We start from the raw sequence: 12,887 nt of genomic DNA, 5'->3' as shown, positions 1-12,887 counted from the left end.
GTGTTACTTTTGCTTTGAAAGGTATGGAGTTGTCTGTTTCGAGCGTAACATCAATAGTTCTACCAGCCTCTGTTTCCCTGTGGCTCCATGGACTAGACAGTGACTTGGTTGTTTTAAGGTTTTGTGTTTGATCCTGAATATCTAAGTGCATTTTGAAGACAGACTCCCCAAATTAAGACTGAAAGGCTCTGAGAAAACCTCAGTAATCTGTCTCCCAGTGGCTCAATTAATGAGCTTCTCAAAACCTTTAACGTGGTTTCAAGCACTAAGAACTCTTTGACGTTTTGAAAGTCAACACCTAGAAGAAAACTGAAAGGTCTGAGAAAAGACAAGGACAGTTATTAAAAATGGTCCTGTGCCTGTTTAAGATTTTGAGGTTATGGGTTTCAACCTGAGTTTATTTTGAAGGTTTATGTCCAGAGGAAAGACTGAAAAGTTTTTAGAAATGATGCTTCCACCATTGCTGCCCAAAGTGTTAGAATACACCTCAAAGATTTAGAGGCTGTGGGTTCAGTCCTCACCTCAGTCAAGTTTTAAGACTGATGTCTAAATGCAAGAGTGAAAAGCTGTCTCTGGCCAAATAAATTAGGTTTAAGTAAGCTAAAGTGTCTCAGAACAGATAGCTGCAGGGCATTAGAGGTCTTCTTGTTGTGAATGCTGAAGTCAAACACCAAGCCGAAGTGTCAGACCAAACAGCTGAGGATGTTAGAGGACTGTTGTGGGTTTGATCTCAGGCAAATACATGCATTTTAAAATCAGATGTCTGAAGAAAAACAATGGAAAAGCGTTAAGAAACAGTGCTAATGTGTCTTGGATGAAATGGCTCAGGGAGTAAGAGGCCTGTTCCAAAGTTTTGAGATTGTAGGTTTGATGCTGAAGCATCTTTTGAAGTCCAACATCAAGAGGAAACAAAAGCTCTAAGAAGCAGTGATCCAATAGCTCAGGGTGTTAGAAGACTGATCAGAAGATCTGAAGCTGGGGTTTCGGTCCTTATGAGACTCAGTGAACTTTAAGTTCCAACAGCCGAAGCGAAGACTTAAAAGCACTCTGAGAGATAATTCCATGAGAGGAGCTGCACCAAAGATGAGCTCCTGAATACATCTCCGTAAGAAAGGCCTCCAAAGAAGAGGTAACCGCATTAATCAACAAGAACAGAAGAGGAAATATCATCTTTGGATATATTTTTTAAATCAAAACCACTGGCTAACAGTCAAGCGAGCTAGCAACTGTTAACTGCTACCAACTTTCCAAAGGAGAAACTGAAGAAGCTAACAGAAGAGGTACCTTATAAAGACAAGAAGAAAAATTAAAGCATCCTTGTTGGTAACATTAATATATCTGGTATCTGGAAAGAAGAAACTAAAAGCCAGAAAGTTATCTGGACCTAAAAAGAGACGATGAACTGGCAGAATGTCTCTCTGCTGTCAGAGACAGGAAGCAGAGACAGATCCTGACTCAGGCTCAGTGTCCACAAACTGGACGTCCAGACAGGAAGACACAGACAGACATGTGGTCGCTGTTGGACAGGTGAGGTGAGACAGGTGAGACAGGTGAGGTGACAGAGATCTTCCTCCTACAGTGTTCAACATTCACTGAAATAAGGAACGTTTACTTTAACAAGTTCAACTCTGATCTCAGATTTCAAAGAGCTCAACATTAAAAATCCTCCGAGGAGACGGAGGCAGGATCCTGCTGATCAATATGTATCAACACACACACACACACTTAGTTTTCACTTTTTTTATTTTACCTGCAACTCTACAATTTATTATTATTATTTTAATTATCTGTATATATATTTTAACATCACAATTCTTCTGTTTATGTTTTTATTTCACACTTTGGCAACGTTAACGTCTGTTTCCCATGATGCCAATAAAGCTCAGCTGAATTGAACTGAGAAGTTTCCAGTGTGAAGAGGCTTGGTGGTTCGACGAACAACCACGAGCAGCTGACGTTTTACTGAAATGTGAAGATGCACCACAGTGTATCCAATAGTTATAATTTCATTAAGTAGTCATTTTTTACAGTGTGTTCCCTGTCAGCATTATTATTATTATATTTATACTGCAGTGTGTGTACAGTGTATACACACACACACACACATTTATATATATATATATATGTATGTATGTATGTGTGTAGTGTCATGATCAGTGTTGTAGTTACTGACTGCAGCACACTGTGGTGAATGGACAGAGAGAGACGGGGAGTCATGGGACCCTGTTTGCTCGTCCTGAACCATGTGAGTCATATGAGACGGAGAGAAGAGGAAGAGGAAGAGGATTAAAGGATTAAAGAAGGAGAAAAGATGGAGGGCTTGTCCCGGTGGGTGAGGGAGGCCAGGTTTTGGGTGAGGAGGTGCTGCTGTGGTGAGGAAGAGGAGGATGAGGAAGAGAAAGGGAGGAGGGAAGAAGAAGAAGAAGATGAGGAGGAGGAGGAGGTGAAGATGGAGGAGCTCAGCTTTAGAAAGAGCAGGAGTTCGACGTCCCTCCCGCCTGCTGAGGTAAAAAACTGACTTTAGCTCTTTTGCACCGGGCCCCTGGTTGCTACTTTTTACAGTGTATTCCAACTCCTCAGACTTTTACATCCCTGGTTGTCATTTTTTACAGCGTGTCATCTGAGTCTGAAAGGTTTAAAACAAACAAGATTAAGTTTTAAGGTGGTTTAAAGGTTTTTAAGGTGGTTTTTAAAATGTTTAAGATGGTCCTGCTGATCTGGTCTCTGTCTGTGTGTCCCAGCTGGATCCGGACCGCTCCCCCTCTGGGTCCCAGCCTCACTGGTTCCACACTCTGCAGGTCCGACGGCTCCGAGTGCAGCGAGGACGCAGCAACAGCGACCCACTGGGAGGGAAAAGCTGCCAGCAGCACTTCACCTGGGTCAGAAACGCTTTTACAGCTGTTTAATAAAAACATGTCGGGGTTTGTTCTGTTGGTCGGCTGCCCTCAGACTCTCCCACCCGTCCCAGTCGCCTTTTCCCTGCTCTTCCCATCACCTGACCTTCCCCGCCCACCTGCTCACCTGTTCTCCATTTCCTTCGTTAGTCTCGCAGTATTTATAGCAGCTCATCTCCACCTGCCAGATTGTCTTTGGGTGATGCAGACAGATAACAGATTCAGCTCGAGAGTGCCACTGGTTTAGATCTGATTCACCATCTGGTTAAAAAGGTCTCAACAGCACAACTGCATAGTTTTCTTTAGTGTCCTAACGGGCCGTGAGCGACGCATCTTCACTACACAAACCTATATAAGGTGGCAGCGGGGGGGCGGCTCGTTAGGGACTCCTTTAAACCAGCCACTGACGACCTTTGAGGTCCAGGGACGATGGAGGCGGTCTCGAAGCCGGTGGGAAACCTCTCCTGAGACAGTGTCGTGTTGAAAATGTCAGTAATGACCACACGTGGTGCTCCTGCTGTTGTAGCCTGTGATGTTTCTGATCGCCTGCCGCAGGTCTTTGGTGTTGAGGTCTCTCCTGTCTGATGTCCCTGATGATGCATGTTCCTCAGGTCTATGTGGCGGCAGCGTCTTTACTGATTTAACCAGCTGGCTGTAAGGGGGGCGGGAGAGGCAGGGAACCGTGGTCTGGGCGGGGTGTTGGTGCACACGTGGTCCAGTGATGGACATGAGGTTGATATGTGACCTGACGTGTGTCATGTGTCCTCTGCTCAGAAACCAGGTCTTCAGTTTGGAGCAGCTCATTCTTACGTGAGTCTGGAGAAACTGGGCGAAGGAGCGTACGCCTCCGTCTACAAAGGAATCAGCAGGTCAGTCTCCACCAAACCGCCTCCATTTCGTCTGCTGCACCGTCACCAGAACCACAGACCGGAATCAGTCTCAGCCAAAACCACACAGCTCCTCAGATACTGACGTTTTCTTTAAATGTTGCTTGTTGAGGATAAACGGGCAGCTGGTGGCGCTGAAGGTGATTCGCATGAAGACGGAGGAGGGCGTCCCGTTCACCGCCATCAGAGAAGGTGATGAGCACACACACACACAGTTTCTGCAGTTATACGTGTGTGTTACATCCGTTTTTCACAGCTCACCCACTATCGTCATTTTTTACAGTGTTGTGTGTGTTCAAGTGCGTGGGACAAAAAGATATTTTTTTTGGTGGTTTAAAGTTTTAAGGCGGTATTTCCCGGTTGTAAATGCAGCACATGTTGTAACTTTTTACATTTCCTGGTTGTCATTTAAATGTGTGTGTGTGTGTGTGTGTGTGTGTGTGTGTGTGTGTGTGTGTGCGCAGCCTCTTTGCTCAAAGGTCTGAAACACGCCAACATCGTCGTCCTCCACGACATCATCCACACCAGAGAGTCTCTCACCTTCGTCTTTGAATACGTGGTGAGAAGCATGTTGAAACTGATCCGACTGCAGTTTAGTGTTTAGTCTTCTGGAGTTTCGTTCTGTATTTGAATCATAAGAACTTGTTTCTGCTGCGTTCCTCAGCGATATTAAATATTCTTCACAAGGTCCATTTAGCAGCTCTTCTGGAGCTTTCACTTGCATCACATGAACTTCAAACCAGTGAGACGAACTCGCAGAAAAACACAAAAGCTTTAACTTTGAGTTTGACTGAGAAAAGATGTTTTGATATGTGGACGTTAATTCTTCTTCTTCTTCTTCTTCTTCTTCTTCTTCTTCTTCTTCTTCTTCTTCGCTGCAGCAGACGGACCTGGCCCAGTACCTGACCCAGCACCCCGGAGGACTGCACTCGCACAACATCCGGGTTCGTTCACACCACGAACGCTCGGCCAGGTTTCTGTGTTAGCTGCTAACAGTGCGGCTCAACGTGCTTTAAAATACCAAGAGCCAAAGTCTCAAGTGTGAAAAGTCACAACAGAAAGAAGAATCACCGCCGATCGTTTCCCAAACACTAATCATCACGCTGTCGTCATATTCAATAAGCGTTTATCTGCTCTGTAAATCACTTCCTGTGTTCTCCTCAGGGACCAATCGGAAACCAGCAGGGAGAAATGTTTATTCAATAAGCATCGTGATCAATTAATAACACTGAGCTGGTTAATAGCACTGAACGGGCCGAACATGTTGATCGGATCAATATAACGACGCACAGCAACAACCAGTGACGGGTCGTTTTGTTCAGAAGCAGCAGGTTATTGATATGTTGATTAACCAATCGCTTCGTTTGCAAACTAAACAGCTGGAACTGATTTAAAAATGATTAATAACACATTTAAAAAAACTTTATTTTTGACAACAAAGTGACGACTGAGTGTGATTTAAGGTGATGATGTCACTGTTGATGATGATGATGATGATGATGTCGTTGCTGTTGATGATGATGTCGTTGCTGTTGATGATGATGTTGTCGTTGCTGATGATGATGATGTCGTTGCTGATGATGATGATGATGTCGTTGCTGATGATGATGATGTCGTTGCTGCTGCAGATCTTCATGTTCCAGCTGCTGCGAGCTCTCTGCTACATCCACAGCCGGAGGATCCTCCACAGAGACCTGAAGCCTCAGAACCTGCTCATCAGCTACCTCGGAGAACTCAAGATGGCCGACTTTGGTCAGGAAACCCTCACTGGGAGCCTCCACACGGAGCTCCGCCCACTTTATCACTCGCCTCTCATCAGTAAAACACAGAGGAAACGTATTGATACTCTGCTGCATTTATATTCACTGAGAGCATAGCATGTTAATTTAAGCTAGTTAGCAGCTAAGCTAATGCTGTTTAGCGCCAACAGAGACGCGTTTAAAGTTTTGCAGTTTTTCGGCCGGTAAGATTTCATTTTGAAGACGTCGTTATAATTTTCACGTGAACTTTAATGTAACTCGAAGTTGCAGATCTGCTGCATCTCAGCTTTCTGATGAGTTTTATTGCTGAGAGTCGGTTTCTAAAGTTTTCGGCCGGCGGACGTGTGGCTCTTCTTTGCTGGTGGCTTTGATTCTGTTGGTGCTGATTGGACCTGTGTGTCTGGTTCTGGCTTCAGGTCTGGCTCGGTCCAAGTCCATCCCCAGTCAGACCTTCTCCTCTGAGGTGGTGACGCTGTGGTACCGCCCCCCCGACGTCCTGCTGGGATCCACAGATTACTCCACGGCTCTGGACATCTGGTCAGCCAATCATTTCATTAACAGAAACAAACAGCTTCTTCGTGGGTCATTACTCTAAAACAAGCAGGAAGCGCTGAACGTGTCAAAGACAAACAAGAGCTTCAACTCTGTCACAATGCATGCTGGGAAGTCTTTAAAAACGAGTTCAGTTCGTTCATTAAACTCATTTCCGGTCCGAAGAACCGGTGTTTTTAAGAGGAAAACTTCCTGTTGCTGTTGGTCTTGTTGTCTAAATGAGACCAGAGGTTCACATGAGCAGAACGTATCGCTTCGGTTTGTGCGGCTGCAGAACAGAAGACGCTGTGATTTTATATAAAGTTTTTGTGTTTGAATCAGGGGAGCTGGGTGTATCTTCATAGAGATGCTGCAGGGGGCGCCGGCGTTCCCCGGAGTCACCGATGTGTTTGAACAACTGCAGAAGATCTGGACGGTGAGAACAGATTGATATTATTATTATTATTATTATTATTATTATTTAATTTTTTATTATTGTTTTTATTATTTTAGTTATTTTATAGAAGCAAAGTTTTTCCTCTTCTAATTAACAAGAAAACAAGAGTCTTATTTCTGCACAAAGAGTCAAAAGAAGATTTGTAGCAAAAGTTAATATATTATAATTAATAACCTTCACTGTGCATAATTAGATATTGTCTGTATTAATTAGATATAAAAGACGAACTGTCCCTGCAGGTCCTGGGCGTCCCCTCTGAGGACAGCTGGCCTGGAGTCAGCCGGCTGCCCAACTATAAACCAGGTCAGTGTTCTCCGCCCACTTCCTGTCCCAACAGCCAATCAGAAGACAGTGAGGAGCAGACAGGAAGTGACACGCAATTTTAATATGAATATATTTTAATAATCAATCAGAATCTGAATCAGCTTTATTGCCAAGCAATCAGTTAATCAATTTAGTTGTATATTATTCGTTTATTTCATTTCATTAATTATTTAGGAAAAATATTATTTTTATTTTGCATTATTTCAAATAGTTTAAGTTTTTTTATTCAATTTATTAATTTTTTTTAAATGAGTTTTTCATTTATTCAAAAAATCATCTGAAAGTTGTTTATTTGTTTAGTTTATGCACAGCAGTCTGATGCTTCTCCTCAGACTGATTGATTAATTGATTGATGATCAGCTCACTTTGGTTCAGCAGGTATGAAACTTTTCTCTGCAGTGTCTCCGAGTTTCCACCAGGAGGCGACGTCACACAACAAACGTTACAAACGCAGAGACTGATGTCATCAACATAAAGCTGAACGGACGAACGTTTCATTTTTTTATTATTATTATTATTATTATTATTATTGAACAAAACACATTGACTTTACAGATATAAAATACACAAAGACAAACGAACTTAACGTAAAACAAAAGAACGCAAACAAGGATGAAAGTCAAGTCGTAATAATAATAATAATAATAATAATAACATTAATGTGATCTAAATTAGTTTAATAACCAAATGTTTCAGTGGAAATCTGTTCAATATGACGTGTGTGAATGTGTTATAGTGTGTGTGGTCAGTAGGCGAGGCAGGTCATGCAGAAAGACGACAGTAAAAGTAAAATTAATAATAATAATAATATGACCAAAGTGACATGATAGAAAATAACATTAATTCTTTAGAATAACTTTATTAAATCACCACAATAACAGAAAGGTACTGACGATAAACGCAGCCGGTTCTCAGATGATAGACGGAGCCGCGAGAGGTTATTTCTGTTTCCAGCGCACTCGTGCTGTTTTGTAGTGGTCGCCATGGCGACAGCCGACCTCCAGCTCACGTGATGTTTGCATGTCGTGATTAATGAACACTGCACGGGAGCGACGGTCATCCAGATGTTGTTGCAGATCTGGTTTTATTGGACGTCTTTATAAAGTGTGATAAGAAGCTGTTCGTATCGGTGAGCCGTCACCGAGCAAATGCTCCAATCGGATCGTTCCTGCTGATCCGTGAACTGAACGCCGGGGGGCCGCTTGGTTGGAGCAGGACTGTTGGTGCAGACATTGTTTCACAATCCTGTAAAAGTCAGAACAAAGGGAGGGAAGGGGAGAAACCCACCGAGTGAGATCAGCAGCTGGACTGGACATGAATCATCAAAGAGAAACTGGCTTTACAGTAAACTGCTCCGCGGAGATCACCTCGCACAGCTGGAGGAGGAGGAGGTGTGATTACTCAGCTTCACCCCGGGAGGGAGGTGGAGAATTCCTCCACCCACACACACTGATGATACAACAGCTCAAAGATTCACCATTACATTCTTTTAAAGGTTAAGAAATCAGTTCAGGTCCACCTGAGACCTTCGGTGGGTTCGGCTCTGGATCTGTTCCTCAACTCTTCCCATAAATCAGAGGTTTTCAAAACCCAAGAGACGTGAGGTAAAGACACTGCGTGAGGTGGATTCCTCTTTCTCAGAGTCATGAAACACAGATTGAATCGTTCAGTGCGACTCTCACGTCCAGAGGAGATCATTATCTCTGAAACCCACTCAGACACCAGAGAAGAAAGCTGCTGCAGAACCTGCCTGAGAATCCTGCTGTTTCTAAGTTTCCTGCAGTCTCACAGTGATCCAGAGACAGCTGTCTGTCCGTCCACGGGTCCACTGCAGACAGGAGCTGCTGACTGCTGGTTCGGCTGCTCTGATGGGACAGTCTGACTGCATGTGAACACATACAGGCTAAAACAACTCAAGCTGTAGCTCACAGCTGACTCACTGACTCCATGGCAACATTATACTTCCTGCTTACATCCCTCAAAGCATTATGGGAACTGTAGTGCCAACCCTAGAGCATATTGCACTATCGATATATTCTAAAGTTAGTTTTAGATGAATTTCAGTTTGTTTCTTGTCTTTCTTTGCAGAGTCGTTAGTTCACTCCGAGCCGAAGCAGTTTAGGACCGTTTGGAAAAGGTAAGAAAAGAAAATTGTTAACAATTTCAATACTTTTAATAATGCAGGTTTATTGACGCTAAAATGCTAGCATGGAGTCAACCCTGACTCAACATAATGTATGCTAAAGTATTAGCACAGTGCACAAAGCCTAGTATCCCTTAAAATAATGTATGCTAAATGGCTAGCACGTTAACATGGAGCCCACTGTCGTATATTGTAGTACATGCTAACACGTTATCATGGAGCCTAGTATTACTTAACCTCAGCTATGCTAAATTGTTAGCATGTTAGCATGGAGCCTACTGTGTTGATCTGGGTTAGGTTGGACCAGGTCTTCCTGTAGTCCTCCATTAGTCTGTCTGTGTTGATCAGGTTGAACCAGCTGCCCTATAAGACCGAGGACCTGGTCCAGAGGATGTTGAAGGGGGTCCCGACAGACCGGATTTCGGCGCAGGACTCCCTGCAGCACCCGTACTTCAGCACGCTGCCTCCTCCCATCATGCACCTCCGAGACAGTAAGAACTCCTGTCGAAACTCCACCTTATGCTAGCTAACAGAGCTGCATGCTAACATGCCCCCCCCCCCTCACTGATGGTTTTGTCAGCATCCCACTGAAGACTTGGCCCCCCCGCTGAGCTGTGGGACTAAAGCTAACAGCCAGGAAGGTGTCTGAAGGCTTTAACGTGTACAGGATGTTTTGGTTTCTCTGTGATCTGCCTGACAGACGGCACTCAGGGCTGGAATCCAGGATCTATTGTGGCAGAAAAAATTCTAATAAAGCTGCACCAGAACAGCTGTTTTATCAACACGATGAGCCGTACTTGACTTTCTCGTTAGATCGCAAAATATCATTAAAAAAACATTCTTGACTATTTTTATATCAAAGTCTCTTTTCTGTAAAATGAAAAACATAATGTTGATGACATTTGTTGCTGCACCTGTCCGTCAGGTAAACACACACCCTCCAGCTTCGTCTCAATAAAACGACACATTTAAATAACGTATAAACTTATTTGTTCTTACGGATTTATGATTGTATTTATTTTATGTGTCTGTTTATTGAATTATCTTGTATGTATCTGCTTCTTATATCTTTATATACTTCAGAGGTAAGATCCAAAGTCAGGTGCGTCTTCAGAGACTCGCATGTCGTAACAACAATAACTGAGTTTTGTGATTGTTTGCCAAACCTGCCGGTCTGTATGTTAACGGTTTATATTCCAGATGTATATGTGAAGAGTTGAGGTCCTTTATCTTCTTCTTCTTCTGTGTTTTTCAGCGGTGTCCATCTTTAAGGTTCCCGGCGTGCGTCTGGAGACGGAGGTCAGAGACGTCTTCAACCCCGGACGGAGGGTCAAACCCTCCCTGCTGCCCAGCGCCAAGTGCTGGTGAACAAACCCCCGACCCCACCGCCACCAAAACCTGCTAGCATGAAGCTAAAGCATGAAGCTAATGTGTCAAGTGTCACATTAAAGCCTTTGTTTAGAGAATCCTGTGTAAATCTGATTTAATCTCCGCATTAGTTGATTAAAATGTTCCCTTCGTGATGTTTCGTCCTTCAGGACGTCTGAACAGCGCTCCTGTTAGCATTCGTTAGCATTCGTTAGCAGTGTTACAGCAGATTCGTCAGGATTTATTCATGTGTTTTGGCTGACAAAGTCCCCTGAAACTGTTCATGAATAATGAGTGAATCTGTCTTTGTTCTGCAGCTCCCTGTTGACTGACTGACAAATAAAAAGATGACTCTTCGCTCCTCGTCTTCCTCACTCTCGCTGTGTTTAAATGAAGTCCGTCGGTGACATTTAGTTCTGTCCACACGCGCAGATGAAACGCTTGTGTTCGTTTAAGTCGTCATCAGAGACTCATTAATGAGGCATTTCTCCAGTTATACACCCCTCTCCTCCTCTTCATCGAGTTTCAAGTTATTATTATTATTATTATTATTATTATTATTATGAAAGTTCAAATGTCTTTTTGAGCAGAAGAAAGAAGCGGCTTCTTATTTCTCGTCGAAGGCCGAGGATTTCTGAAAAGACGACTGTCGCTAGCTAGTGTAGGCTAATGCTAAAACACTGTAAGGGCTGTCTTCGGTGACTCGTCTCCACTTTGGCTGCAGCTGCTTCTTTTGAATTATTTATCGAGTCACGTCGACTTTTCAAGACGTTTAAATAAAAGACGTTCAGCGACTGACGAGGCCTCAAAGCTTCAGCTCCAGCCGAGACTCCGCGGATCTGAAACTGGTCCAGAGCTCTTATAAACACGGAGATCTTTGTCCTGATGTTTAAAAGTGACACTGAACGTCTCAGTTTGTGACAGTCTGGGACTAAAACCAGAACCTGGTCTGTTCTGGTCTCAGGACTCCGACTTGCAGCTGATTTATGACTCGCTTATCACCAAACACCACCAAACGGCCGTCAGCTGTTTCCTTCTTCATCTGTCTGACGGATGATGTTCAGCTCCTCCTCTTCCTCCCGACACCTGGACACCTGTCTGACCCCACACACACACACACACACACACACACACACACACACACACACACACACACACACAGACACACAGACACACACACACACACACACTGGAAGAAACTACATTGACAACCAGCATTTTTTACAGTGTACTTTTGACTTTTATGCCACTTTTTTGGACAAAACAGGAGGTGGATTGTTTTTTGCAGTGTAGTTTTTCCATCTTTGAATGGAAGCTGAAACACACACACACTCACACACACTCGCACACACACTCGCACACACACACACACACACACACAAGGCAGATGGGGGTGGGGTGGGTCTTGGTGGTGTGTTGGGGGTCTCTGGCTCTAAAGGACCCCCCCCCCGTTTTAGCCTGCAGGGACCATTAGCACCCCCCACCACTAACCCCCAACACACACACACACACACGCTGCCCCCCCTCCAGTGAAACTGAACCCGATGAGGCCCTTCAGGGGGGCCAACGCCGCCTCCCCCCTCAGAGCCGGAGGAGCCGGCACACATCCAGTCCCAACTTTGATCTGCTTCATTAATATTTGGGGTTTTGGATGTTTTTACCATCTGAAGTGTGAGACGACGTGAGCGGCGAGGCTCGGCTGCCGCGGCGTCGGCTTCACGCCGCTGAGATCTGATCGTCTGCAAACGTCTTTCTCAGGACGAACTTCAGGCTTCAGACTGTTCGGGACTTTGTGTGTGTGACTCGTTAGATTCACTAAGCTGCTGTACGTGATGTCCGAACGTTACGAAACATCTCGCTGTACAGCGCCGCGATGTGAGATGGCCAATGAATGTCTGCTATGAAATGAAATGATTTTACATACACATTTATAACAATAAGGATCTACTGAAATCACTTTAACCCAAACAAAAAACAGTCTAAGACTCGAACCTCGAGCAGAAACAAGGAAGAAGTGAAGAAGAGAGACACGAAAATCCGAATGATCCCCAAAAGTCTCCTCAAATCCGGGTTTCCTGCGGAGGTTTAAGAGCTCCGAGCGTTTAATCCTTGAGTCTTGCTGTGTAATCCGGCTTCCTGCTGCTCGACCCGAAGCCTCACAGTTTAACTCCCAGACTCAAAGACCTCGGACCAGTTCTTCCCAGGGAGCTGAGCTAACACATGCTAACACATGCTAACACGTGTTAGCATGTAGCAGCTGCTGAGACTGGCATTTGGAGTAAAGTTGGTTCTTCCGTTACTTTCATCCTTGTGTCTATTTTATTTTATTTATTGGTTTTATGTGTTGACTTTTTAACACTTTATAGTTCTGCTGTTGTAGCTGTTAGCCGCTAAACGTCCGTTCTGCGTTGTAGCTTCACGATGTGAAGCACTTTGGTGCCACAGAAGTGAAGCTGGTTAGTTTTTCCAAACCGCACAAGAGAAAAGCCTTCAAGCTGAAGTCTTTAAATAGTGAACTTTATC

At 44.1% G+C, this 12,887-nt stretch overlaps 3 protein-coding genes and 1 long non-coding RNA gene across 5 annotated transcripts in view; 3 read left to right on the top strand and 1 right to left on the bottom strand.

Annotated features, from left to right (window-relative positions):
• The window catches only part of LOC122871907 (NLR family CARD domain-containing protein 3-like), a 752,187-nt gene that overhangs the window by 206,381 nt on the left and 532,919 nt on the right, over window positions 1-12,887 (top strand).
• The window catches only part of LOC122871908 (gastrula zinc finger protein XlCGF57.1-like), a 134,727-nt gene that overhangs the window by 66,008 nt on the left and 55,832 nt on the right, over window positions 1-12,887 (top strand). The gene's annotated exons all lie outside the window — the stretch shown is intronic.
• Window positions 2,257-10,720, top strand: cdk15 (cyclin-dependent kinase 15). Of its 3 annotated transcripts, none has more exons than XM_044187579.1 (13): window positions 2,257-2,506; window positions 2,742-2,879; window positions 3,669-3,763; window positions 3,894-3,973; window positions 4,246-4,340; window positions 4,666-4,725; window positions 5,410-5,533; window positions 5,958-6,078; window positions 6,415-6,508; window positions 6,769-6,832; window positions 8,942-8,990; window positions 9,345-9,487; window positions 10,252-10,720. In XM_044187579.1, exons 1-13 carry the CDS (start codon window positions 2,312-2,314, stop codon window positions 10,362-10,364), a joined length of 1,371 nt encoding a protein of 456 aa, XP_044043514.1. In that variant the 5' UTR covers window positions 2,257-2,311; the 3' UTR covers window positions 10,365-10,720. The 3 variants fall into 3 exon arrangements, with proteins under 3 accessions (XP_044043514.1, XP_044043513.1, XP_044043515.1); XM_044187578.1 differs by having other exon boundaries at window positions 2,259-2,506; window positions 4,663-4,725; XM_044187580.1 differs by lacking the exons at window positions 2,257-2,506; window positions 2,742-2,879 and adding an exon at window positions 2,926-3,344 and having other exon boundaries at window positions 4,663-4,725.
• LOC122872032 lies at window positions 7,693-9,397 on the bottom strand. The gene is made up of 2 exons (XR_006376995.1): window positions 9,276-9,397; window positions 7,693-8,098 (listed from the first exon to the last, which is right to left on the bottom strand). It is a non-coding gene; the product is annotated as an uncharacterized LOC122872032 (long non-coding RNA).

Source organism: Siniperca chuatsi, linkage group LG24 (genome assembly GCF_020085105.1).
Source record: "Siniperca chuatsi isolate FFG_IHB_CAS linkage group LG24, ASM2008510v1, whole genome shotgun sequence".
NCBI classification, from domain to species: Eukaryota; Metazoa; Chordata; class Actinopteri; order Centrarchiformes; family Sinipercidae; genus Siniperca; species Siniperca chuatsi.
The sequence above is the reverse complement of the archived record's forward strand: the minus strand, read 5'-3'. Positions and strand labels throughout refer to the sequence as shown.